This window comes from Petaurus breviceps, unplaced genomic scaffold (assembly GCF_028583685.1).
Source record: "Petaurus breviceps papuanus isolate PSGF00001 unplaced genomic scaffold, PetGlider_PUasm1.0 189, whole genome shotgun sequence".
Taxonomy (NCBI): Eukaryota; Metazoa; Chordata; class Mammalia; order Diprotodontia; family Petauridae; genus Petaurus; species Petaurus breviceps.
In genome coordinates this window covers 21,837,647-21,865,613 of record NW_027185809.1, presented here as the reverse complement: position 1 = coordinate 21,865,613, position 27,967 = coordinate 21,837,647, and the positions used below count along the sequence as shown (strand labels likewise).

Below are 27,967 nucleotides of genomic sequence, written 5' to 3'. Positions count from 1 at the left end.
GATGGATGGATGGATGGATGGATGGATGGATGGATGGATGGATGGATAAGTGAATGAATGAATAAAAATAAATAATAAAATTTTAAAAAGCCTTTGTGTCTAATACTGTGGTAAATACTGGTGATACAAATAGAAAAATGAGATGGTCCTTGACACCACAAAGCTATATTCTAATATAGGGAAGTGATATCTAGGGGAAAAGGTTTGGGTCTGGGGAGACACAGGGGTGGTGAATATATCTGCAGAACACTCAATTTCCTTGCTCTTTCCAAAAGCACGAAAAAAAAAGGATATGGGAGAGATATTTGTACATAGTAGCAAGGCACATAGTAAGATACCCAAGATGGCTATATATATATATATATGTATGTATGTATAGTGCATTTGTGTTCACTTGCTGCTTAGAACATCTCAGCCTTAGGGTTTAAAGCTAAATGAGTCAATGCATAAACTTGAGGAGGTAGTGGTGATTATCTTTGGAGACCTAGTATGGAAAGTGCCACTTCTAGTGAAAAAAAAAAAAGTTTGATGATCTCTTCTGGATTTAAGATTCCACTTATTCATTAAAAATTGAAAACCTGTCTTAATCACATAACTTCATTTGGTTCTCAGATTCTCCAGGAAATGCTCTATGGTCCTGCTGTGGATTGGTGGGCAATGGGAGTGCTGCTGTATGAGATGTTATGTGGCCACGCTCCCTTTGAAGCTGAAAATGAAGATGATCTTTTTGAAGCTATATTGAATGATGAAGTTGTTTACCCTACATGGCTTCATGAGGATGCCACAGGGATCTTAAAAGCTGTAAGTTTGGTTCTTTTATCACTATTTGACCAACTTTACCAGCTTAATGGATCTTTCACATGTAGTTTTTCTCCACCTCTCATCAGTAATTTTTTTTTTTGCTTTTTGGAGGGCAATTGGGGTTAAGTGACTTGCCCAAGGTCACATGGCTAGTTTTTGTGTTAAGTGTCTGAGACCAGATCCAAAACCACGTCCTCCTGACTCCAGAGCCGGTGTTCTATTCACTACACCACCTAGCCACCCCTTATCAGTAATTCTTTAGGATTCTTTTTGAAAGTTGTGTATTTGACCCAAAGAGATCAAAAAGTCACCAAAGGATAATAAAAGTTATTTTCCTTCTCTAAAATACCTTTCCCTTGGCCAACAAAAGTAGCAGTAGTTGGCTCAGGTTTGCTTACATGTTTCCAAACACCTGAAATGTTTCTACTACTTGTGGTTTTTGTTTCTTTATGTCCTCTGTGAGGAAGTGTCCTGGTTCTGTACAAGTCAGTAGTTTCTTACTATAGCAGTATTTCCTTTGGATTTGTACAGTCATTTTCAACAATTTTGCAATTCAGTTTCCCTTCTTGCTTTGACTTGTTTTCTGGCCCCATGAAAGGTTTTAACTGTTCTGATAACCAAATTCAGGATGGAGGATTCAAATTCTAAAAGATAGCAGTGGTAAGGCCTTTTTTTGCATATAATTTAAGGCACCCTACTAGATGCCTCAAAATTTTAAGTTAACTCTAAAGAGAGCGAATTGCCCTACATTTATCAAGAACAAGGATTCTTAACCTTTTCTTTTTCATGACTCCCTTTAGCAATCTCAAAATACCTATGGACTTCTCAGAATAATTTGTTTTGTTTTGTTTTGTTTTAAGCAATTGGGTTAAGTAACTTGCTCAAGGTTACATGGCCAGTTATTTTGTGTGGGTGCCAAGTATCTGAGGCCGGAACTGATTCCGGGTCTCCCGATGCCAGGGTCAGTGCTCTTACTCACTGCGCCACCTGGCCACCCCCTCAGAATAATGTTTTTAATGTATAAAATCAAATACATAATAGAGGAAACCAATTATAGTGAAATATAGTTAGCAAAAAAAAAATTTTATTAATGAAGTCCAGGATAAGAAATCCAACTATATTTTGAAATGGTTTGTAATTCTTTAAGACAACCATCTGTGTTTAAAGATCTCTTCATTATATGTATCAAGAGAAGCGTATAATGGGGGACATGTTTATCCCAAGTGGTTCATCAGTGTCACAGAAGATTTTTCTTCACAGAGTAGAAATGGAAGGTGAATTTCCTGTAAAATAGTTCCATTTGTGGATAATGTGTTGATTGTCTCAATACTGTGATACTAGAGGTCATTTTTTTTAAAGCAATTGGGGTTAAGTAACTTGCTCAAGGTTACACGGCCAGTTATTTCTGGGTGTGGTACTGAGTATATGAGCCCAGATTTGATCCAGGTCATCCCGACACTGCAGCCGGTGCTCTTACTCACTGAGCCACCTCACCGCCCCTAAGCAATTGGGGTTAACTTAACTTAACTTGCTCAAGGTTACATGGCCAGGTGTTTCTGGGTGGGTGCTAAGTGTCTGAGCCTGGGATTCTATCTCCAGGTCATCCGGACACTGGAGCCAGTACTCGCTGTGCTACCTGGCCACCCCTAGAGGTCATTTTTTTTTTCAAGTTTTAATTTTACCTTTAATGAAGATACCTATTGTATAAAGTGAGGCAAACTGTAGTGGACAGATCATTGTTGCTTCTGATGGGAAATACAGTTCAGAAATCATATCCATAACATCCATATCATGTGTAAGCCCATAGAGGTCATTTTTTATGAGATCTTAGATTCATGATCCCCTTACTAGTATGCTTCAGACTATTAATCAGCAAGATTACATTAGCATTTATTAAGGAGATTCACCAGGAAGTTGTAACAAAAAAGTTGTTACAAAACATTCCCCCCAAAACAAGGGTATACTTTCCCCTTGTACATATAAGATCTCTCTCAAGAGTGGACTCGAAGTTCAATGTTAAGTGAGGCACACCTGTAAAGAATAAGTATGGCCAAAAGGGTAACCCCTGCCCCACTGGCCCTGGAAGTCCTTTTCTCCCTTCAAAGAGTCCTTATGAAGTTGCCCTTCGGCATAGCTTTCTTCTGGCTGGATCATCCAGGGCTCTTGGTTATCTCTCTTCCCTCTTCCTTTTCTATGGGAATTGAAATATGCCAACGGTAGCCCTGCTGCTACAATGACTCGTTGCCACACTCGGCTGTGGCTGAGATAGGCCAGTTAGTTACTGCCCTGCATTATCTCTGGACCTTGAAGTTTCCATAAGGTCGTTGCTGCTCAGTCCCTTACTGACTCCTCTAGTTGATGCTCCCTGCAGTGTACTTGGCTACTGACTTTGCTTGCTATTGGGACCTCTGATGGGACTTCAGATCTCCTGCATTCACAAGATCATTATTTGTACCCATCTACTTCAGAATACTTGTGGGCCTAATATCAGGAAGGAATAAACACAAAGAGGCAGAGGAGGCCATTAGCTTGAAGCTACCATTGGCCCCATGGGGTGCTTATAGGGGTGGGATATGGGGGGAATTGAGCACCTGCCCTTCCCCTCCCCTGATTCTCAGACTGCATCAAAGCAGTCCTACTTCCTTGTAGCCTTAAAGGAAAGGGAGTGGGAAAAGGTGGTCCCACCTTTTATATGCTCACTCTATTCTGCTTCATCAGCCCTCAGTTGTTTTGGTTTCTCTCCTTTTTCTCTGGCCATCTCCTCCACAACCTTCTAACCAACCATCTCACTGCCCACATCAGATCTCATGCCTCCTCCAGCCTCCTAACCAACCACCTCTCTACTCACACCAGATCCCTTGTCCTGAAGGAACTTCTGTCCTTGGGTCCCACTCTTCTGAATAGTGACTGCTTCTATCAGACCACTACTTCAATAATCCAAAACTACTACCTGACTTAAAAGTCTCTCTTTTCAAGCTTCTCCCCATTATATGGCTGTAAAACATTGATACTGCTCTCTGAAGAATCAAAATTACAAGTGACTTAAAGAACAGTGAAGGGAGACAGTAAGTTTAAATACCCATGATGACCTGCATGCAATAGATTTGTTGCTATGCTTTGATGCATTATTAGATTGTCATCTTGCCACGTAAACTGACATACTGGGGTCTGAAGTATAATACGAAAAGCTACCATGTTCCACCACAGCACTCTCTTCAAACTAAATATCCCTGGCGCTATCAACCATTCATTATAAGACCTAGTGTGGAATTTGAGTCAAGTGAAAAGAGCTAACTCTTAGGAAAGTATATTTGTGCAACATCCTTGATCTGGGAACATTAGGAGCGGGTGGGTCAGGGCTGTGCTGTGTGAATCATTCTGAAGCTTAATAATCATAAAGCCTATGAAGTTTCTTGTTGTCCTATAGGGAAATTTACTGATGCAGCTTGTGTGTGGTTAACCTTGGTCACTAAATCTGTGATAACATATCTTGATTGTGCTGTCAGCTCTGAAACAATCAGAACACTTGATTATCAGTTCCTGAATCCAATGATCCAGAATTTAGCTTTGTGTAATCACCAGGGCACCATGACCTCCTTTCCATGTCTCCCAGTAATATTATTATTAATAATTATAATAGCAATGTTAGCCATTCGTGGTGCCACTTTCAAACATTAAAAACATGTAGTCCAGTCAATGTAGCCAAATTTAATGAAAAAAAAAAAGACTACACCAGAATTTAACTTTACAGACTAGAATACTAATTTATTCAATCAGCATTTATTAACTCCTCAGGTGTATGTTACTGTTCTAGGTACTATAAGGGACATAGAAGTATTAAGTTACCTGCTCTCTAGAAGCAGTGTGATTAACATATTTCCTTATCACACATGAACCTTTAGGGCTAAAAAAGGAAAGACTTTTGAGAGTATATCTAGGGGCAGCTGGGTGGCCCTGGAATTAAGAGAACCTGAGTTCAGATCCAGCCTCAGACACTTGACACACTTACTAGCTGTGTGACCTCGGGCAAGTCCCTTAACCCCAATTGCATTGCCTTCCACTCCAAAAAGGAAAAAATAAAAAAATTAAATTTTAAAAAAGAGTATGTCTAGTACAGGGTTGTCAAACTCCGGGTCCTTGGGCTGCAAAACTCCACAGTGGGATCAGAACCATATTAAAATGTAATTGGGAAATGTTTAACAAGAGAGAAAGGCAAAACAACATAGATAATATTAATTTTTGGTTTTCTAAGAATCCCCCAGGGATCTTTTTCTGTCTTATTTTGAAACCATTAATCTAGTCTATGTAAGTTAGGTTTAAGGATTTCAGAGAATGTTAAAAAAAAGTCTCACATTAACTTAATCAAACTGTTGGATTTTCTGGATAATCTACCTACAAACTATGGACATGTTTGCTGATGCAAAAAGGATGCAAAGTATATGCATTCTCTGCCTCATCACCATCCCTGGATCTCCTGTGTCTTTGACCTAGTACAGTGAGATGAAGAAGTACACATAGCTAGCTAAATTCCAGATAACCTGACTAGTCTCAGATGCCCCACAAATGTTAAAAGCTAGGGCAAGCTGGTGGTGTAGTAGATAGAGTGCTGGACTTAGTGTGAGGAAGACATGAGTTTAAGTCCTGCCTCAGTCACTTACTAGCTGAGCAAGTCACTGAACCTCTCTCAGCCTCAGTTTCCTCACCTGTAAAATTAAGATGATGATAGCATATCACAAGGTTAATGGATGATCAAATGAGATCATATACTATGTAAAATGCTTTGCAAACTTTAATGTTCTGTAAAATGCTAGATATTATTTTATACTGAGTAAAGGGTTTTGGTCCAATTGTACAAGTTCCCCTTTTCAACAACAATATTCTTTCCATTAAGCCCATTTTGTGGCTGAAAAACATGGAATACCATGCTCTCTGAAGAATCAAAATTACAGGTGACCCAAAGGACAATGAAGAGAGACATGATGAATTTAAATACTTAAGTCTCCATATCCCTGAATAGGATGGTACCCAGATTAGCTATACTTATTTTCAGTGAAATTTATAGAAAGGACTTCATCATCTCATTTGTCAGCTCATTCCAGTATCTCACAATTCTCAAAGTGAAAGAGTTCTTCCAAATATCTTATTTGTAAGTCATAGATTCTTTCTGCTTTAAAGTAAGCCTGTTTCCTTTTGTCCAGCTTTTGATGGAAGTGGGAAATAGGCCCCAAGAATTACCAATATAATCACCTTTGCCTCTTCCTGACTCAATGTACCCAGTTTCCATAATCCTTATCTTTGAATATAGATGTGATCAAATTTGATGGGGTTTTTTTAATGGTGGAAAAAACCTTGTTAAGGAATACTGATGGATAATCATTGTTCTAGAAATAGTCCCTCTAGCTCATGTGTTAAACTTAATTGTCTTTATGAATTATCTTTAAAAAAAATCCTTGACATAAACACTTCCTTCTGTTTCTTTGGTGCTGGCACCAGAAGGATAGCAGCAGTTCATGCCATGATTGGTCCTTCATGTGGCATGTCTTCTCCTAAAAGTATTGGTGGAGTATTCACTCTGTCAAGGATTCTACCAAAAACTGTATACTTTGGGCTCTCAAGAAAACACCTAGGTAATTTTCAGGAAATCCAGCTGACTGAATGGGTTTCTAAAAGGAATCAGCATATTTTAAATTATATACCTAGAGAAAATATATTTTTCTTTAAAATAATAAGCTTAAATTCCATAAAGAAATCCAGTTGTTGTTTTCAGAGAACTGGTATATTTTGAAAAATAGCAAGTAATCAAGAGGAAGAATTTTTTTTAATTCTGAAATTAGGAGCATGTTGAATTTAACACAACAACAAAGCATAGTGTGAGTCACTCCTGGGTGCCTGAAGCATGGAGTTATATTTAGACCATTTGGCCCAGTTCTTTAACAGCTGTCAGTTCTTGTTCAGCTGCTACCTAGAAACAAGCTCTTGTTGAGTTTGTGATATTATCAGACTTCATGTACAAAAGAGGGGAGAGTAATAATTAATAATGACGATAGTTGAAATGTATGATGCAGAGCTTTGCCAAATATATTACATACATTACCTTGTCTGAAGCTCATAACAATCCAGTGAGATAGGTACTACAAGGGAAGTTTATCATTTGGAAGAACAGAGCACAAAAGTAATGTACAGGTGTTGGAAAGACTAGGATGTCAAGGTATTAATTCTGTAGTTGTTTGTATATTATCTCTTGATTGTAAATAATTATTTATCTTTGTAGTGTCCTGAGTGCTTTGCATAGTAGGAAATACTTATTACATTTTGTCAAATTAAATTGGAATTATAGCCCATTGGTTGCATTTTTAGGGATCAGAAAAATAGCCATGAAGTGGCCATAGCTTGAGTTTACCTGGAAAGTTACTTGCAGCATAAGAGAAATAAAAATCAGAGTATCTCTAAAGGTAGCAAGGAGAGTCCAGCACTCTTCTATTCTCCAGACTAAATATACCTAGTTCTGGTCAAGATGGTGGAGGAGAAAAAGGACCTCCCCGTGGCTCCAGCTCTCACTACCTCCAATCCATGTAAAAGGGGACTCTGAACAAACTTTGGAGCTACAGAGGCCACAAAATGACACAGAGGAGCTAACCTCCCACTGAGGACATCCCAGTAGGCTGGCAAGAATTGCTATGGGAGCTGAGACCAGCTCCACACCGAGGTTTTAGCCCAAGGTAGGGCCTGACCAGCCACCAGCTGGAGGGACTCTGGATCGCCAGCAGCTGTGGCAATCCAGAGTTATCAACACATAGATGCTAAAGACAAAGTGAGAGGTCAGTGGAGTGTGGACTTTGGGACCCAGTAGTTGGGAGTGCATCTGCTTTTGCCCCTGAGACAAAAGCCTCTGAGGGCTGTGGCACAAGCAATCCAACGTGGCAGCTTCAGCTCCTGGTCTGCAGACTGTAGGGGGACCAAGCGGCCAGTCTGAGGGGTAATCACTATTGCTTTAACCTGCTTGGATCTGGATTGCAGTCTAGGGTGGAGGTACTGGGGTGTGCAACCAGCTTGCCAGAGTGTGTGGAAGCTTCAGAGAGGGCACCCAACTAATACCTCCAGAAGCTGAGAAAACCCCAGCATTTGGTATGAAGCTCCCCTGTCTGGTAGCAGAGTCCTACTGTGGCAAAAAAAAAAAAACCCAAAGTCAAGTAATTGAGTGGCAACATGACCAGGCAAAAGAAGCAAAGCAAACAGAAGATTCCAACATTAGACTCCTATTTTGGGGACAAAATGGAGCAAAGCATGGAACAAGAGGAAGACAGTGAAGTCAGAACTCCCGCATCAAAAGCTTCAAAGGAAAATACGAGCTGGCTATAGGCCATAGAGGACCTTAAGAAGCAGATAAGAGAAGTGGAGGAAAAATTGGGAAGAGAAATGAGAACGATGCAAGAAAATTATGAAATGAGAGTCAACAGCCTGACTGAGGAAAATAATACCTTAAAAAATAGGCTAGCTCAAATGGCAAAAGAGATTCAAAAAGGCAATGAGGAGAAGAATGCCTTAAAAACCTGAATTTGCCAGATGGAAAAAGAATCTCAAAAGCTCACTGAGGAAAATCATTCTTTCAGAATTAGATTGGAGCAAATGGAAGCTAATGACTTTATGAGAAATCAAGATGCTGTTAAACAGATCCAAACAAATGAAAGAATAGAAGGCAATGTGAAATATCTCATTGAAAAAACCACTGACCTGGAAAATAGATCCAGGAGAGATAATTTAAAAATTTTTGGACTACATGAAAGCTATGATCAAATAAAGAACCTAGAAATCGTCCTCCAAGAAATTCTCAAGGAAAACTGCCCTGATGTTTTAGAACCAGAGGGCAAAATAGAGGTTGAAAGAATCGACCAATCACCTCCTGAAAAAGGTGCTAAAAAGAAAACTCCTAGGAATATTATAGCCAGGTTCTGAAATTCCCAGATCAAGGAGAGAGAATATTACAAGCACCCAGGAAGAAACAATTTGAATATTGTGGAAACACAATCAGGATAACTCGGGATCTGGAAGCTTCTACACTGAGGGATTCAAGGGCTTGGAATAGGATATTCCAGAGGGCAGAGGAGCTGGGATTAAAACCAAGAATCACTTACCCAGCAAAACTGGGTTTGTTCATGTTTCAGGGGAAAATATGGTCATTCAGTGGAATAGAGGACTTTCAAGCATTCTTGATGAAAAAACCAGAGTTGAATAGAAAATTTGACATTGAGATACAAGAAGCAAGTGAAGCAAGAGAAGGTAAACAGGGAAAAGAAATCATAAGGAACTTATCAAAGTTGAACTAATAACTTTCCTACATGGAAAAATGATAATTGTAACTGATGAAACTTTTCTCAGTATGAAAATAGTTTAAGGGAATAGAAACACATATATATGTCTACCAGAGGGTATGCGGGCGTGAATTCACATATGAATACATATGTGAATGTGTGTATATATGTATACAGGTATACATAGATAGAGAGCACAGGACCAATTTAATAGGAAGGGATGATACTTAAAAGGTGAAATTAAGAGGTGAGAGAGGAATATAATGAGAGGAGATGGGGAGAGACAGAATGGGGTAAACTATGTCTTATAGAAGAGGCAAGGGAAAATAGCTTCAATGGAGGGGAAGAATAGGAAGGCAAAAGGGAATGGGTCAACCTTATTCTCATTGAATTTGGCTTGGGGAGGGAATGAAATACACACTAAATAGGGTATCTCACCTTACAGGAGAGTAGGGGGGAAGGGGATGAGAAGGGGGATGATGGCAGGGAGGGCAGGCTGGGGGGAGGGAAGTTGGAAGCACCCACTTTTGAAAAGGGATGGGATCAAGGTAGAGAATAGAACAAGTGGGAGGTGGGATAGGAGGGAGGGAAATATAGTCAGTCTTTTACAATATTTCTACTGTGTTAATGTTTTGCATTAGCTACACATGTACAATCTATACTAAACTGCTTATCTTCCCAGTAAGGGTGGGTGACAAGAGAGGAAGGAAATGAAATTGGAAGTCAAATTTTTAAAGTCAAATGTTTATATATATTGTTACTATTATTATTAATGTTATTTTACATGTAACTGGGAAATAAGATATACAGGCACTGGGGCATAGAGATCCACCATGCCCTACTAGAAAGTTGGAGGTGGTATGGGAGAAGATATGGGAGAAAGCAGATTGGAGTAGGGGATATCCTGTGGGACTGCTATTTTGGGGCGGTGGGTAGGGGAAAAATGGGAAGAAAATTTGTAACTCAAAATCTGGAGGAAATGGATGATGTAAATCAGATGTTAATAAAGCATTTGAAAAATGAAAAAAATAAATATACCCAGTTCTTTCAGTAGATACTCATATGGCTTGGACTTAAAACCTTCCGTAAGTCAGTCAGTCAATATGCTAATTGACTGATTTCCACCATCCTGGTTACATTCCTCTAGATGTTGTCCAGCTCACTGGTGTCCTTAAACTATGGTACCCAGAACTGAACTCAGTATTTCAGATCTGACGAGGGCAAAATACAGAGGGACTATTATCTCCTTGTTTCTAGAAGCTGTGCCTCTTGTAATGTAGCCCCAAGGTTGTATTGGTTTCTTTGGCTGCCCCATCATGCTGATTAATACTGAGCTTGCACCCCACTAGAATTTCTAGATCTTTCCCTAACTGCTGTCTAACAATACATCCACCATGTTGTACTAGAAAAGTTGATTTTTTGAACCTAAGTATAAGACTTTTCGTTTATCCCTGTTGAACTTTATTTTGCTAGATTCAGCCCAATGCTTTTGGTTGTCATTATCTCTTTGGATTCCAGCCTTTTGTCTTCCACTGTCTCTTCCACTTTGTGTCATCTGCAAATTTGACCTTTATCCAAATCCTTGCTAAAAATATTAATCAACACAAAGCCAAGCCCAGATCCCTGGCACTTTATTTGAGATGCTCTGCCAAGTTGACTTTGAACTATCCATTTCTACTCTTTGAGTCTGATCATTTAACCAGATCTTAATCTATTTCATATTACTGTCTAGTCCACAGCCCTTCATCTTTTCCACATAACCATATGAGATACTTTATCAACTGCTTCACTAAAATATAGGTAAATTCTGCCTATAGTATTGCCTGATGTATGAATTAAGGATTCCTTTCAAAAAAGAAAACAAAATTAGTATGTTAGGTCCATTCTTGATGAAGTCATTTTGACTCTTTGAACCAAAGATTCGTGGGTTTGGAGACAGAAGAGACCTTGGAGATAATCCAATCATATTACCTCATTTTACAGATAAGGAAACTGAGGCCCAAAGAGATTATGACTTAATCAAGGTCATTCCATAAATGGCAAAAGCCATTTGACTCCAAATCCAATACTCTTTCCCACTATACCACTCAGTCCCCTGTAATCCCAACTACTTTTTTTCTTCACTGACCATCCCTTTAGTAATCTATTCCAGAATTTACCTGGGAATCAAAGTTAAGTTCAGTAGCCTGTAGTTGGCAGACTGTTCTGTTTCACCTTGTTACTTGTTTGTTTATTTTTTAAATCTGGAGAACACTGGCCTGTGGCTGTTTTTGTTATGTTTATAAAGAAAAGGTCATTTCCCCTTAGAGAAGAGAGAAGCAAAATAAGAATCCTTTCCACTGTCACTTTGTTATTTTCCAATCCACCCCAAGAATAGTTCTATCCTGCATTATAAAATTCTCTTTTCCCAACTAGAACTAAAAACAAAACCGTCATATTGTCCTTAGCTTTCCTCTTCATCGTCAGTTCCTTCTGGCTTTTAGCACTTTGACATCTTTACAGGCTTATATATTAGACCTCTATTACCTGTCCCTGCTTTCATTTTCTGTAAATATATCAACCAGTAGCTCAGTCTACTACAGATAGGTGGCAGGATAGCTAGACATACAGATGTCTACATGTATACATACATGTGTATACATACATATATACACAGACATGTGTATGTGTTCGCATGTATGTGTGTATCTCTTCCTAATTGGAATTGTTTCCCTTTGTTTCTTTAGAATTTCATTCCTCCAAGTTTCTCTGTCCTCCTAGGATGACTTCTCTAGTAGAATTAATTTTAGTGCATGGAATTAACCTATCCTTCCTCTAAACTCTTTTCTACCCGATTTTTCAGAATCTAGGATGCATGCAAGTCAGACTGTGCCCAAATTTTCTTTCCTCTTTCACAAACGATAAAAGGAAGAGCAGTAACTTCCCCTAAGGCCCCTATCATTCCCACTGCAGTCCATAGTTACTCTCTATTAGCAAGAATCACATATACAGAATGGATTTTCATCGTTGGTTTCTTCATCTTTTAAATGATGAAATTAACTGTTAAGGTGAATCAAAAAGCTATTAGTTTCTCTTCTTGTGATAGAGATTAAATCTCTGTTAGATGGCTGGATATTTGAAGTCTTCCATCACAGCTATATTTCAAAGGGGCAGCTAAGTGGATCTGTGAATAGAGCACTGGCCCTGGAGTCAGGAGGATCTGAGTTTGAATCCAGCCTCAGACACTTGATACACTTACTAGCTATGTGACCTTGGGCAAGTCACTTAATTCCAATTGTCTTGCCTTCTCCTCTCCCCCCCCCAAAAAAATCCTAGACTAAAAATAAATTAAAAAATAAAAACCCAACTGTATTTCACATATGTTTGTCAGGCTTGTGATATCTTCTTAATTCCTTATCTATTTATTCTTTCTATCCAGGGAGTATGTAGCATATTTTGATAACAAAATGGCTTCTGTTTCTCCTTTTACATATCTTCATCCAAATGTCCCCTATCATGCTCTTCCTTTCCCACCATAAAGTAAATAGATTGTCTTCTTAGAATATATCACTCTGCTTCCCTCCCCTTTTACCTAACCTGTTTTTTTACATAGTCTTTAGTTTCACCCAACTACATCTCATAATACATTTTAGGTCAATTTTTTCTTCTTACAAAATATATAGATCCTATAGACCCTCTTTCTTGTTGCTTAAACTTTGAGCATTTGTGTATAGACATTTACGGCCTGGGTATTTACTACTGGCTCCTTTCTTGGATTTTATATCCTCTGAACCTCTGAGTATTTCAACTGCTTCTTCCTTCATTGTAGCTGATCCACCTATTATGGTGGATATACATGGGTAGAATTCTTTCCTCATCCTTTTCAGTTTAAAGCCATTTTTTATTAGACTTATAAGATAACCATAAAATACATTCTTACCAGTCTTTGCACCATCTACTCCATTCCTGGTCAGAAATCTGTCATTCCTATATTTTTAAGTCATTGTGCAGGAATCCAAATTCCATTCTTAGACATCATTTTCTTAACTGACTATTCACTTCTCAAATCAAATTTTCTTTCCCATATCCCCTTCCTTCAATGCATAACAGTGAAGAAAATACGTCATACTCCTGTTCTTCAGTTTCCTGACCAACTTCATAATCTTTAGTGATACTTTCTAGGTTTCCTCTGACACTGTAATTTTTGTCGACATGAATCACCAGAAGTAGATAGTGCTGATGAGATCTCTTTACTGTATTCTAAGGTATAACTAGCAATATTTTTACTCTTGGAAGGGGGAGGGAATAATAAGCATTTATTAAGCACCTAGTGTGTGCCAGGCATTATGTGAAGTGCTTTCCAAATATTACCTCATTTGATACTCAGAGCATTTTTAACCCACCAGAATTTCTTGGTCACCACTATTTTCCATCTGAACTGCTACAGCAGGTGGGAATTGCCTCTATCTCCATGTTTCATGAACATTTCCTCCTATTTCAACTGTCCCTGTCCCCCCCCCCCCAAGATGCCACTTCTTCATCTACACATTACCAACTCACCCTTAGTAACAGACAATCTGAGACTTTATTATGCCTTTTTTTTTCCAAACCCCATACCGGATTGAATGCTCTGATGACTTCTTTAATTCCATTCCTTTAGAACCTTCTAGGAGGTGCCACATTTACCAAAATTATCCTATTTGTCATCTGTCAAATCACCTTTTTTAAGGGCAGTAGAGTAAGCAGAAATCCTTTAGTAGACTCAGAAAGTTGTGAGAAGAGCAGAAAATTGTCATGTTATGATGCATGATCAAATCTATCAGTAGGGCAAGATCCATCATTTTCTATCCTTCTAAAAAGGAAAAACTGTGATCACTCTGCTTTGATTTGCTGTTCTCTGCCCTTGTCTTTGTCATCTAAATTCTGATTCTTTTTCTTAGGGAGATGAGTTAGTGTTTTTCTTTCTCACAGACTTCCTGATGGAAGTTCCCAGAATTTTCTTGGGACACAAGGCCACCCTTCCTAAAATATGTATCTGCTTGATCTTTTTTCTCTTTTTAATGGCAAACTTTTCCCCACTTCCTCCTCCCTCCCCCAAATTCAAGAGGTGATTGGTTATTTCCCTTTAAAATCATTGTTATGTTTTAGAAATTATTTCCTGCATTCTCACATTATTTTTTTTTAATAAAAATTATTCCATGAAGAGCTTGCTGCTGGTGTTTTTCCAGTTTTCACGGGCACTCAGCCTTCACAGTGAATACTCTAAAATCTTCATTATACCTTACATATCTTACAAAGGCTTTGTAAACAGACTTTTGTAAGGTCTAGTGTAAATAAGAAAGGTGAGAAATTAGAAGCCCAGAAAGCAGAGAAACTGTATCCTGGCATCTTTCGGAAAGACTTTCAGTGATTTGCACTCTGTGTCTCCTCCTGTAACTGTGTAATTGGAATAACACTTGCTGCCTAACTCACTCCATGGAGTTATTTTCAGAATTAACAAACTTTTGAGGACATTTTGGGCTCCTTGGAAGGAGGGATTGTGTAAAGTATTTGTGCTTCTAAGAGTTCCTCTCCACTAGCAATGAAGTAAGATAGAGAAACAGGTACTTCCAAAGATCCACTGTTACTCTCAGATCCAAGAGCATACCCTCTCTACCTTGATGGTACCCCCAGGTAGATGATGATCTTGGTGTTGTCTTTCCTCTGTTCCCCAGACCCCCTGAAAATCCCCTAAACACATTAAGATCATTGTGTCCTTTTACTTCTTTAAGTAGGCCTGGAAATGAGCACACATTATAAGTAAGGAATAAGGAAGGGGACAGCATTTACCAAGCACCTATTGTACACCAGGCACCATGCTAAGCACTTTACAAATATTATCTCATTTGATCCTCACAACAACCCTGCAAGGCAGGTGCTCTTATGATTCCCCATTCTACAGTTTAGAAAACTGAAGCAGGGAAAGTCTAGGTAACTTGCCCAAGTTGACAGAGCTAATAAGTATCTGAAACTCGTTTTGATCTTAGATCTTCTGGACTCTAAGTCCAGCACTCTGTGTCACCAAGCTGCCTCTAATAGCTATATTGCCTGACACTACCTGTAATAAAAATGTAAGATGAATTTGGATTATGTCCGTTTAACAGGAGCTTGAAAATCAGATGTGTACAAAGAAAAATATCTTCATGTTGTTTGATGTTTTCAGACATCTGAAGAAGATGGAGGATCCTTTCATATATGTTAATTAATTCAATCAGTAAGAATTCAATAAAAGGAAGATAGTAGGTGGTCATGACAGATTGCCACTCTGGAAAATTTGTTTAAATTGTACTCTTTATATGAGAATAGAAAACTGAGAGAATATTGAATGCCTGCTACTGCTGATCCCTATTCTTCAAGCTGTGACAATAATGCTGATTTAAGTGCTATGAGAATAAATTTTTAAAAAAATATCTCCCTAAACAGGAGGGGAGCTACAATGGCTATGGTTTAAAGCAGATAATTCTGTCCTGCCAGACAGTGCACTTGTTTGCATGGAACTTCCAGAGGAGAGAGCCGTTATGTTGACATTCTAAGCCGCTAAAAATGAATAAGGAAAAGTCTTACATAGCTAGTCTGAGTTTGATAGGCTGGGATTTGACATACTTAGAAAATAAATGCCAGTTTTCTAAGTCATGTCCTGTAAAGATAGCTCAGTTCCTATAAAGTTCTCTTAAGTCAACACCTTTCTTTGGGCTCTCACAGGTGGCTGGCTTAAATAAGGGTAGTGAAAAAGGAATTTGGTGTACTCTCCTGGTACATTTTTCTGGTTCCTATTCTTGGATCACTTTTCATTAGCCCTGCAGTCTATTATAAACTTGGCATCAAAGGAAAATGTTAAGTGCTTTTAATATTTAACCATGCAGAAAATAGAAAATTCAATTGTATCAAAAATAACCATCAAACTAGTGAAAAGACATATCTATACCATTTTTTACAAAATTCCTGCTGGGTAGAGAATTTATCTAGTGAATGATGGGAAATAAATGCAATATGGAAAAAATAAAATCCACAGAGAGTTCCCAAGCTGTCTCTAGCAACCAGTTTAAAATATCTCCTCTGCAAGACTTTTACCATAGCTATTCAGAAAATACTGACTGCTCACCTCCTTCTTTCTCTTTTCCACTTTAAACGAAAAAAAATGGGGGTGGGGGAGGTCAGAGAGAAGTATAATTCACAAATTACATAATCCTTGCATAATTGAGAGTTGAAAGATTTGAGACCTGATTATAAGCTAAAAAGAAGAAAAATGGAAAATGAGCTGAAAAGTCTTAGTAAAATGAGCTTATTAATATGAAAGCACTGCAAGCCTTTTAGTGGGGCTGATTAGTGTTCTACTTATGGGGAAATCATATTAGTCCACATATGTAATCCTTTAACTGCAAAAGGAGTTAAAACCCCATTTAAAATCATGATAATTTACTCACAAATCATATCAAAACTCTACATGTTCATTACTTTATAAAATACTGGATGTCTGCCCCATGGCCAAAACCCAGCCTATTGTATAAATTTGTTTTTCCATTTTTATCAAGCACCTAAGAGGTACACAGTAGCTGGGGTGCTTATACAACAGCTACAAACATGATATAAGACCATGTTATGCATCTTTGAAAAGCATAGAGTCTGATAGTGGAGATATTACATGACATGAGGAATTATAATAAAAGGCAGAATCATTGCAAATGAGAAATCCAAAGAAAGTACAATGATATGTCACTTCCCTTTGGGGGAAGGGCTGGCAAGGAGACATGAATCAAAGAAGGCTTCATGGCATCCAAGAGATGCAGTGGGGATTGACATTAGCAAAGACACAGAGAGGAGAGGATATCAAACAAATAGGGAACAAGGAGTATTCCAGTTGAAACCCAAATGACTGGAGGAGTATGTTGGAACCAGATACAGAGGGCTGAGGAGAAGGAATTTATACTTTTCTTGAGGTAATGATGTATCAGTGAAACTTTTATATAATGTAGTGATGTCATAGTTATCATGGTCCAATGACCTCATACTGGTCTACCCTAGAAAATAAAAAAGAGTTCTAAAGGTATTATGAATGAAACTGTTACTGACTTGTGCTACCTCCCAAACACTCTTCTGATCTTCATTTAACTATGTAAAGTATTCTGTTATACATTTAACTATGTATATGTGTGTGTGTATATATATGTATATATGTACGTAGATGTGTACATACACACACACATTTATTACAAATTTACTATGTGTAAGGCCTTGTCATAGTGCAAGAAGGTACAGATTTGACTCACCCTCCAATTTCCTTTCCTTAGCCCCAGCTCAACTGATATTAGTCACAGGATGTCATCACAGATAAAGAGGTCTTAATGTGTTTAAAAGGTGTTGACACCCTATTATGCCTTTACTAGTATGAACACCTCTTTCTTTCTGATTGAGTAAACAATAAAGAACTATGACCCAGGTGACCCTTGAAAGATGCAGTTCAGCCCATTTATATCAGGGTAATCTGGAAGCCAGAGATTGGGAAGGAAAAGAACCTAGCAATTCAAAGGAGAGTATTTTTCTCCTTTTCTCCGCCCATGTATTTCCCCCTTGACAGGCCACCAGTAGACACCATTAGCTCTTAGTGAAAGCATTCATTAAGTTGGCATAGGAAGAACATTAATTATAAAACATTTCTCCCCCATGAACCAGGGATATATACTCTCACAGATACACAATTTCTGTAGAAATGGTAGACAAAAATTTAAGAGAACCGTGGTAGAGAAACACAATAGGGAGGACAGGTGGCCAAGGTTACTCACTCCTCTGTGGCTGCCAAGCCTAGCAGGGCCTTATCTCCTTTTAAAATCCTATCTGCAGCCCAGCTCTTGATTGGCAGGACTAACTCTCCCTTGAGCCCATTGCTGGCTCTCTTTTCTCCAAATGGGTCATGCTCCTCAAAGCTGTTTATGGTCTTAAGTGACTGATTCTCTGTCAGTGTATGTCTGGAGAATGTGCCTCCCTCACTTGTGTCGTGAACTCTCAGATGACCTCTTAGTTGCTGTATGGGAGTTTATGCTTCTGGGTGAGCGATTCTGTTACGCAACATACAGCTACCCCCTTCTTCCTCCCCAGTCTACTCTCCTTGCACTGGGTTCTTCAGCTTCCAAATCCTGACCTGTACTAACTTCAGCTAGAATGCAGTCCTTCAAGACCCATAATAAAAGTTGTTCCCTTCTGATTTAAATAAAAGAAGGTATTTGTACTTTGTAAAGGGATAATAGTATATTAACACCTTGGTAACATTAAGTCATCACAGTCTGTAATTACATCTGATGACTCCATAACCGAGTTGGAGAGAGCAGGGAGAAACAGCACCATATACAAGACATTGTGAATAATACAACGATATAAACAAAAACCAGACCCTTCCTTTCACATTTAGTGTTAAATAAACTGGAGCAAAAGCAGAGGAGCAGGAGATAGAGTGACAAGGCTGGAGAACAGCAAGTAAGCCAGTCTGACTGGAACGTTGTTATAGAACTTGTTTGTACATAGTCATTTGCATGTAGTCTCTCCCATTAGATTTCAGACTCCTACAGAACAGGCATGTCTCTGATTTAACTTCCTTTGTATCCCTTGTGCTTAGCATAGTGGCATAGTAGGCACTTGACAAATGCTTATTGACTGTTTAGTGAGCACTTAGTAGATGCCTGTTGTATTGGATCAGAAGGAACCCACATTTACTAAGGACAACATGTGAATAAATACATGCTAACTTGAAATAAGAGAGAACAGAAAAACTAGAACGTTCAGAAAAGGTTTCCCTTGAAAGGTGGTTGCTGAGTGCCTTGAAGGAAGCCGTGGATTCTAAGAAGCCAACATAGCAAGAGAATGTATTCCAGGAATAGAATAGGGTACTATCTTTGCAAAAGCATGGAAACAGAAGATGAAATGCCAAGTTTGGAGAATAACAGGTAAACCAGTCTATATGGATCATTGTTCTCCAAGTCAAGCCCAGCAAACATACAATTTCCCCAGAGTCAGCCATAACACAGGAAAATGCCAAGATGGTACAGATCGCCCAGGAACAATAGACCCTACCCCAAGGGGAAATCCCACGCTGCTTAGTCACAAAGAGATCTCACATAGTTGGCTCTCCGCTTCCTTCTAAGACATTTAATTCTGCAGCTGCGATGTAGTAAACCAGCCTAAAGCACCCACCTGGAGATTCTGGCCCTCATTATTTTTACCCATAAGCCCCACCCCATAGTTTAGCTTCCCTATCCTTCTTACTGTAGTAATAATAGTAATAGGACTTTAGGAAGATTTATGTGGTCATTATGTAAATGATTGTGGATCAGAGATGTGAGAAAAAAGAGACAGGAAAGGCAAGAAAGGAGGCTATTAGAATAGTCCTGCCCAGGAGTAACAAGGGTTTAAATTAGGGTGGTGATGATGAGGGTGGAAGGTGAAATCTCAAAGAATTGAGGAAGCAAAGGTTCTAGTTTCTGAGCATATTGATTTATTAAACAAAGCATGCCATTTGCATAACAAATAAGGACCGGGCCTCCTCAGCATGGCACTGGAACTCCAGTGGGGGGAGAGGAAGAGAGTTTTATGCATTAAAAGAAAATAAATAAACAGGATATAAATTAGATCATTTGATTTCTAACTGAAGGAAGGATTAGGGGCTTTCTCAGCTGGGAGGAGGAGAGTAAACAGGTGCTATTCCCCAAATCAGAAAAAGAGATATCCTACTCTCCCAGTATCTTACTCAATCAAAGGAGCCTAGAAGCAGTAACTGATTGATTAATACTGGGCCAGTTTTCAAGGAAGTCATATAGGCTGCTTGAGATCTATAATTATGAGAAAACTCCCTGTATCAGTCTTTGGATCTGACTCAGCATAACTGAAGTCCTAGTTAAGGGCCTCTAAGCAACAGCTTCTCAGCCACACAAATCTATGTCCAAACAATGCAATAAAGTTTTCTCACAAGACAGAAATTGTGCTGGACTAATAATTGAATAGAAAGGGAACTGAGTGTAATGTTAAAGGAATTGGAAGATCTTTCCTGCCCCTTGATAGACCTGTGTGATCACATGGAGCCCATGGTGGGAGGAGCTTGACAAATGGGTGGAGCAGGAAGTGGGAGGGAGACAGAGCTGGGAGAGAGAAAGCAGAACAGAGCAGCTAGCTGAGTGAGAAAGGGAATGATTTTGCCTAAGGGAACTTATTTTGTGGGGAGGCCTAACAGAGGGAAGACTTGGAATGTTGGCGTTCCCTGCATTAGCAATATGTATAGACTTCTTTGTTACTGTTATGGATTTGGCTTACTGGTGTTTGAATAAATGTCTTGGTTTCATTTTCAAAGAAGAGAGTCTGTTATATCTTGCAATTCAAACCTGGGAATATGCCTGCATATTCATAACAGCTGCTGTGGGTATTGCATTGATGAAGTATTGAGCTGGATACAGAATTGAGTCACAAGATGAAGTCATTGTGGTTAGTCAATTCCCAGAATTCCCTTATGTGGAGAGTAGAATTGATAGATCTGATTGGATATGAGAGGGATGGAAGTGAAGAAGAAAGAGCCCCCATTCCTCTGAGGTTTTAAGCCTATGTGCTGCCATATTGAGAGAAAAGGAGAAACCAGGGAACAAGCAGGTTTGGGGAGGAATACTGAACTTATTTTGGACATGTTAAGTTTGAGGTTGAGTTGGACATGACCACCTAGAAATATTGGGGCTAGAGTCCTGGGATGAGGTTATGACTGCAACTAAAGATTTGTAATGTTTCCACATAGAGACAGTCATCAAAGCCATGGAAGCAATAAAATTTGTTAGGAAAATAATAGAGGGAGAGAAGAGAAGGCAAGGATAGAGTCTTGAAGGATGCCCACTGTGGGAATCTGCAAGGAAGAGAGAGAGCCAGTAGAGGAAGTAAATATGTGGCCAAGAAGATCAGAATGAAAACAACACAAACAAGGCATCATGGAAGCTAAAAGATGGTAGAAAGTGTAACATGAAGAATAACAAAGCTACGCAAGTTTCCTACTTTTAAGACATGGATGACCTTTTTGCATTTTTAAGGAGTTTCAAAGCATTTCACCTAACGGCAAGGTTGATTAAAAAGTCACACAAAAGTAGAAGGAATTTTATATTACAATATTAGGGAAGACTTGGAATACTATATACTTTCCAATTCCTTTTATGTGCTCTCTCTGGCTCCTCTCTCTCTCTACTGCCACCTCATTGTCATACAAACTGGTTCTTTTTTTCCAACAATTTCATTAGGCAGATCTAAAGGGTTACTAGGAAGATCAAAAAAAGAGGTTGATTGGGGATGTAATCCTTCCTTAGCACTTGCCTACTCAACTTCTTTTTAGGATCTCAGACAATTTAAACAAAGGGCAACATTTCCTAAATTTTAGATAAGTAATAAAGAAAAGGCAGATCATGTAATCTTTGTTCCTTATTAAGTAAACTCCAGTGGCCTCCCCATTGCCTTTAGGATCAAATTAAACATCTCTTTTTTTAACTTGTGAAGCCTTTTGCAACCTAGCCCCAACCCATCTTTCCAGTTTTCTTGTTCATTACTCTTCCTCCCCATAGTCTGTGGTCCAACCAAACTGGTTTTCTCTCTGTTCCTCAAACATTACCCTCCATCTACCATCTTTGTGCCTTCGAACTGTCTCCCACGAATCCCTCCACCTTGTGGAATTCCCCTCTTCAAGGTAAAATAGTTCAAGGACCACCTTCTCAATGAAGACTTTTTAATCTACCACCCACCTGCCTAACTGCTAATGTCCTTCCTCCCTAAATACCTTGTTTTTATTTATTCTCTTTCTATTAGTTCTATGTATGCTTAAACATGTACTTGTCTCTCCTGTTAGAATGTGATCTCCTTGAGAGGAGGGGTTGCTCTATTCTCAGTGGCTAGCACATAACATACCCTTAATAAATGCTTGTTGATTGATAGATTTTAGTTTCCAATTGCTTTATAAAAGTTTGTCATGAAGACTCTAAAAGGAGTTGCACAACATCATGGCCTTAGTGTTCCTTTAAGGCTGTTCTATTTCTAGGCTTTGCCTTGAGGTCAAAAGCCTTGGAATCAACTGACTTTAATATGACTCAAGTAATTATAAGCAGGGCAGCTAGGTGGCAACTTGGATAGAGTACCAGGCCTGAAGTCAGGAAGACTCATCTTCCAGAGTTCAAATCCAGCCTCAGACATTTACTAGCTATGTAACCCTGGATAAGTCATTTAACCCTGTTTGCCTCAGTTTCTTCATCTGTAAAATGAGCTAAAAAAGGAAATGGCAAACCACTCTAGTATCTCTGCCAAGAAAACCCCAAATGGGGTCACACAGAGTTAGACACAACTGAAAATGACTCAACAACAATATGCTAAGATGTCAATTTCTAAGTGGCCAGAATAATGACTATGTAAATAAAAAGTAGGGAATGCCAGGAAAATAGGGATGAGAGTACCTAGAATATCTAGTCTGAAAATGATATAGGAATGCAATGATATAGGAATGCGGTGATATAGGAAAGGCAAATGGGGAATAATGGATCCCAAAATAAAGCACTCAGAGACTGAAAATATGCCATGTTGAAAGGACTGCCACATACTGACCACATACGTCATCTGAGCTTTACTGCAGAAAATTTCCCCCGAGGCTTTCAGCACAAGCACAGCTGTGGCAAAGACAGTAAACAGGATACTGCCTGGGATTATATTATCAAGAAATGAAATACACAGTAGAGTGTAGTTCCAGAAATACATTATTACAGACTGCAATATCAGTCTGATAGAATCAAAACACAAGACAGACTAGCTAATTAGTGCTCATGTAACAAAACCAACCCCAGCCTTTGGTAACCACATCACCAAAGATCAATTTGAGCATGTTTTGTGTTCTTAACAAAGAAAAATTTGCTTTTAGACCAAGTCCAGTGTGGCTTGTAATCAGTCAGTCAATAGGCATTTACTGTGTTCCAGGCACTGTGCTAAGTATTGGGCTAAGTTAAAAAAAAAAAACCCAAGGGGCTTATTTTCGAATGGGAAGAGGTACCATGTAAAAAAAGTTGTCTATACAAGGCCTATCCAGTGTAGACTCAGTGAAGACAATCTCAGAGGGAAGGCACTAGTAGTAAGGGGTTTAGGGAATCTAGAAAAGCCTCCTGCAGAAAGTGGGATTTGAATTGAGTCAAAGTAGCCAGGAGGGGGGAGGTAAGAAGAGAGAGTATTCCAGGCCTGGGAGATAGATAGTGAAAATTCATGGAGCTGGGAGGTGAAAAATCCTATGTAAAGATCAAGAAGCCCAGTATCACTTAATCATAGAGCACACCAAGTCAAGATGCATTTATCAAGTGCCTACTGTGTGCCAGGGACCATACTAAGTGCTGGGGACACAGAGAAATGCAGTAACCGAAAAAGAAACAAAAAAATAGTCCCCATTTTCAAGGTACTCACAGTATATTGGGGGAAATAACTCACAAACCATTTACAAACAAGATATGTACAAGATAGATTGGAAGTAATCTTAGAGAGAAAGCACTAAAATTAAGAACTAAGAAAGGCTTCTTGAAGAAGGTGGGACCTTAACTGAGACTTGAAGGAAGCCAGGGGGTGAAGAAGTGAGTTCCAGGCATCAGCCACAGCCAGTGAAAATGCCCAAAGTTGGAAGATGTCATGTTTGAGGAATGATAAGGAGGCCAGTGTCACTAGATTTCAGAGGAGAGTAAAATGTAAGAAGATAGGAAAGGAAGGAAAGGTCAGGTTATAAATAGCTTTAAAAACCAAGCCAAGGATTTTATATTTGATCATATAGGTGATGGGGAGCGCCAATTTATTGAGCTGCATTGGGGGATGGGTAACATCATAATATTTGTGCTTTAGGAAGCATTTGCTTCTAAGTATGTCCATCAGTCAGTAAACAAGCATCTTGTTAGTGCCCACTATGTGTTAGTCACTGTGTTACGCTTGGAGATACCAAAAAAGGGCCAGAATGCTGTTCCTGCACACAAGGAACTCATATTTTAATAGAGGAGACATATAAATGAATATGTGTGTCTGCTGTAAATACACTACACATGTATACACATTATAGGACATATATAGTGCCCATATTTGTGTGTGTGCGTTGTGTGTGTGTATGTATGCATATACACAGAGTAGCTGGAAAGGTAATTTCAGAGAGGAAGGCATTAGACATCCATAATGTATAATATAAGCAAAGACAAAGCAAATTCCCACATTGGTACCTGGGGCAGAACCATAACCCATAGGCAGTGTAGCTGTCATTTCTCTTTTTTTTCTTTTTCTCTTTTTCTTTTTTTTTCATGTTGGAGGGGCAAAGGCAGGGCAATTGGGGTTAAGTGACTTGCCCAATATCACACGGCTAGTTTTTGTGTTAAGTGTCTGAGGCCGCATTTGAACTCATTGACTCCAGGGCCGGTGCTCTATTCACTGTGCCACCTAGCCACCCCCAGCTGCCATTTCTTAATGTCAGGAAAAAGTTCTTAAGAATTCCAAAAGTCTGGGCGGCCAGGTAGCACAGCCAGTAAGAGCGCTGGCTCCAGTGTTGGGATGACCTGGGGATCGAATCTGGGCTCAGACACCTAGCGCCCACCCAGAAACACCTGGCCCTGTAACCTTGAGCAAGTTACTTAACCCCAATTGCTTAGGGGCGTCCAGGTGGCTCAGTGAGTAAGAGCACTGGCTCCAGTGTCTGGATGACCTGGGGATCAAATCTGGGCTCTGATACTTAGCACCACACCCAGGAATAACTGGCCGCGTAACCTTGAGCAAGTTACTTAACCTCGATTGCTTTAAAAAAAAAAAAAAGAATTCCAAAAGTGAAAGGATCTGCCTTCCAGTGGTAATAAGTTCTGCCTCCCTATAAAGGTCTTCAAGCAAACACTAAATGGGTATTTGCCAGATGTTAGAGTGGTGACTCCTTTTGGGTTATGGATTGAATTAGTTGACTGCTGAGATCCTTTTAACTCCAAAATTTTGTTGAGTCTTTGAAAAAGACTCATAAATAAATAAAAAGACTTTGAAAAGTATGAGGTACAATAGAACCTTAGGAACTTTGTAGGTTATTTAGTAGTTCAACCTCCCTTCCAGTGCAGGAATCAACCCCCGCAGTGGCAGTAATCCAGAATATGTTTAAACACTTCCAGTAATGGGGAATCTCATTCTAATTTGGGATGGATCATATTATTCAAAAGTTCTTCCTTATACTGAGCAAAAATTTGCTTCTCTTTAAATCTTGGTCTGGGCTCTCAGTCACAAAAACAATAACTGGTCTTTTGGTTCCTGTCCAGCCTGACTTGGAACCAATCTGTAGAGGGAGAGCAGGGGGGAAAAAGTTGCTCCCCTTCACCACTAATGAAAGTTGCAGAGATTGCCAGTCCTTGCTTTGCCTAGTAATTTCCATTTCAATCTAATTTAGCAATGTAGACTTCCTTCTATTCTATTAGCACATCAGGTATCCTATTCTACCATTCTGTGCAATAACCTACTTTTAGGAATTCTCTTTTTTTTTGCCAGTGCTAGTCATAGTTTTTTTCAGAATCTTTTTTTCCCTTTTTTTAATGGATTTATCTAATTCGACTCTGAACCAGATCCATATTTCTGCCTACAAAATTTATTCAGTTCTTCAGAATTGGGCTGATTTTCTCCCTAGGTACCTCCCTCTTTCTCCACAGCCTCACCAGTAATTCACGTGCCCTAACCACACCCCTCCATTACCACATATAGCATAGCTGGGGAGTAGTGATGGTAAAGGTAGCCAGTTCATATCTCTTCTCCTCCACCCCCAGTTAACCACAGGCAACAGGAAGTATAGAGGTGGGAAGTGGGCAGAAACTAGAATGCCAGTAAATCAAGTATGCTAAAAATAGTGTATACACACACATACACACAACTTACTCTGCTGAGCAAGAGTGCTAAGATGGTAGCCTTGGGCCAGCCAATAGATAATAGCATGTCATGGTGGACTAAACACTGATTTGGGATTAGAGGATACCTGAATTGTAGTCCCCTCTCTGACACTTAGTACCCATGTGACTTTAGGCAATTCATTTGAGTTTTCTCATTCAAAATATACACATATTTGCACTGCCTGCCTCACAGCATCTTGATGAACAGAAAGTGCTATAATGTGAGCTATTGAGCATGACTTGATGGAAAGATTGGAAGCCAAATGGATGGATCTAAGTTCACAGCCCAACTCTTGTACCTTTGTAACCTTTGGCAAGTCACTTAACTCTCTGAGCCTCAGCTTCCTTATCTGTATCTAGCAGGGATATTACGCTTCTACCAGTGTGAGGGAAAGGTGGAAAACTGGTCAAGCAGGAGAACACATTTCTCCATCTTGACTAGCCCCCAGCTTTGGGAGGGTGGAGGCACTTGTTCCCAACTCCTCCCTTAGGATATGATTTTCTCTTTATTCAACATCCTCAATCCTGTTCCATAGTAGGATGGGCCTACTTTGAAATCTTTCCAGGGAATAATTATAACAAAAGGACCTAAGGCTTCAATCTCAGAAGACATTCTCCAACTCACAACCCTGCCCCAACTAGGACTGCTGGCTCTCATTTTATGACTAAGTATTTATCCCAATTCATGTGTTCTCTCTGCTTTAGGGAAAACACTAAAATATATAGATTCCAGCAACATGCCTTTTGTTGCTCTGAGACCCCATTAGTTTTCAGGGAGACAAAGTAGTAGTTCACTACTCTCTATTTCCAGAGACTCACTACTCTCTTTTTTTTTTTGGAGGGGGAAAGGCTGGGGGTTGGGGTTAAGTGACTTGCACAATGTCCCACGGCTAGTAAATGTTAAGTGTCTGAGGCTGGATTTGAACTCAGGTCCTCCTGACTTGAGGGCCGGTGCTATTCACTGTGCACCTAGCCTCCCCCAACTCACTACTCTCTCAAAAGAGCTCAAGAGTCAGTGATGAAAAGGGCAGGAATCTAGGACTTCGCCTGTTCTTTTCTCAGCAACAGAAATGGCTCTAATCCCTGTTCATCTTTTCTCTGTCACTTCCAAATGTCTGGCTACAATCTTTGTCTTAGCGTCTCAGCATTCTCTCTTTTTGTGGTTCACCTACAGTCTTGATGACCAAAGGCAGGAGCAGAGGAGGATGGCCTCCTCCTTCCTTCTCAAGGCCAGTCTTCTATCCTCTCTCCCACTATCTGACCAAGCTGAGGTTTCCCCTTCCCCTCCCTTAGAAAATGGAAATTCTCCAGGAAATATTTGCCCACATCCAAAATGAGGGAATTGAACTAAATGACTTCTTAGGTACCCTTTCAGCTCTAAATCTGTGATCTTATGATCCTATGGACATTCTTTCCTCCACTTCTAATACACACAGAGACCACAAATTCATAACAATTCTGTGTGGAAATAGATAATATCGAATTCTGTCTTCTATCCATTTAAAAGAAGGTCTTCTAGGAGGAGGCTTCATAAAGTGGAGTATTTGCCCTTCCAGTCAGTCTTACCATAAAAGTCATCTCTCTTATTGGTTGAAGTCTGAAATCTAATGAAGTTAGAAGGTCATTTTATATTTATATAACAGTCAAATACAACTATTGATAGAAAATTCAGTGTTCTCTGGCTCCTGAAGAGAAAACTTGTTAGCCTAATTGCTTTATATAACTATTCTTCCTTGAAATCAAATAGAACTGTCAGACGGGGAAACAGTCTTTGTGGCCAATGACTTTCTTTTAATGAGTTTAAAAAGACAGTAAAACCCCCTTTTAACAAGGCTCATTATTACAGAGATTCAGATTACCAAAGATGAAAACATGCCCCACAAAAGACATCACTATAGATGATAGAAGCCTTATAGTGGATAACAT

At 39.3% G+C, this 27,967-nt stretch overlaps 1 protein-coding gene across 1 annotated transcript in view; it reads left to right on the top strand.

The window, feature by feature from the left end:
- The window catches only part of PRKCH (protein kinase C eta), a 335,555-nt gene that overhangs the window by 292,794 nt on the left and 14,794 nt on the right, over window positions 1-27,967 (top strand). The window contains exon 12 of the mRNA XM_069092033.1: window positions 613-801. Within this exon, the coding sequence (XP_068948134.1) occupies window positions 613-801 (189 nt within the window). The remainder of the gene's footprint in view (window positions 1-612; window positions 802-27,967) is intronic.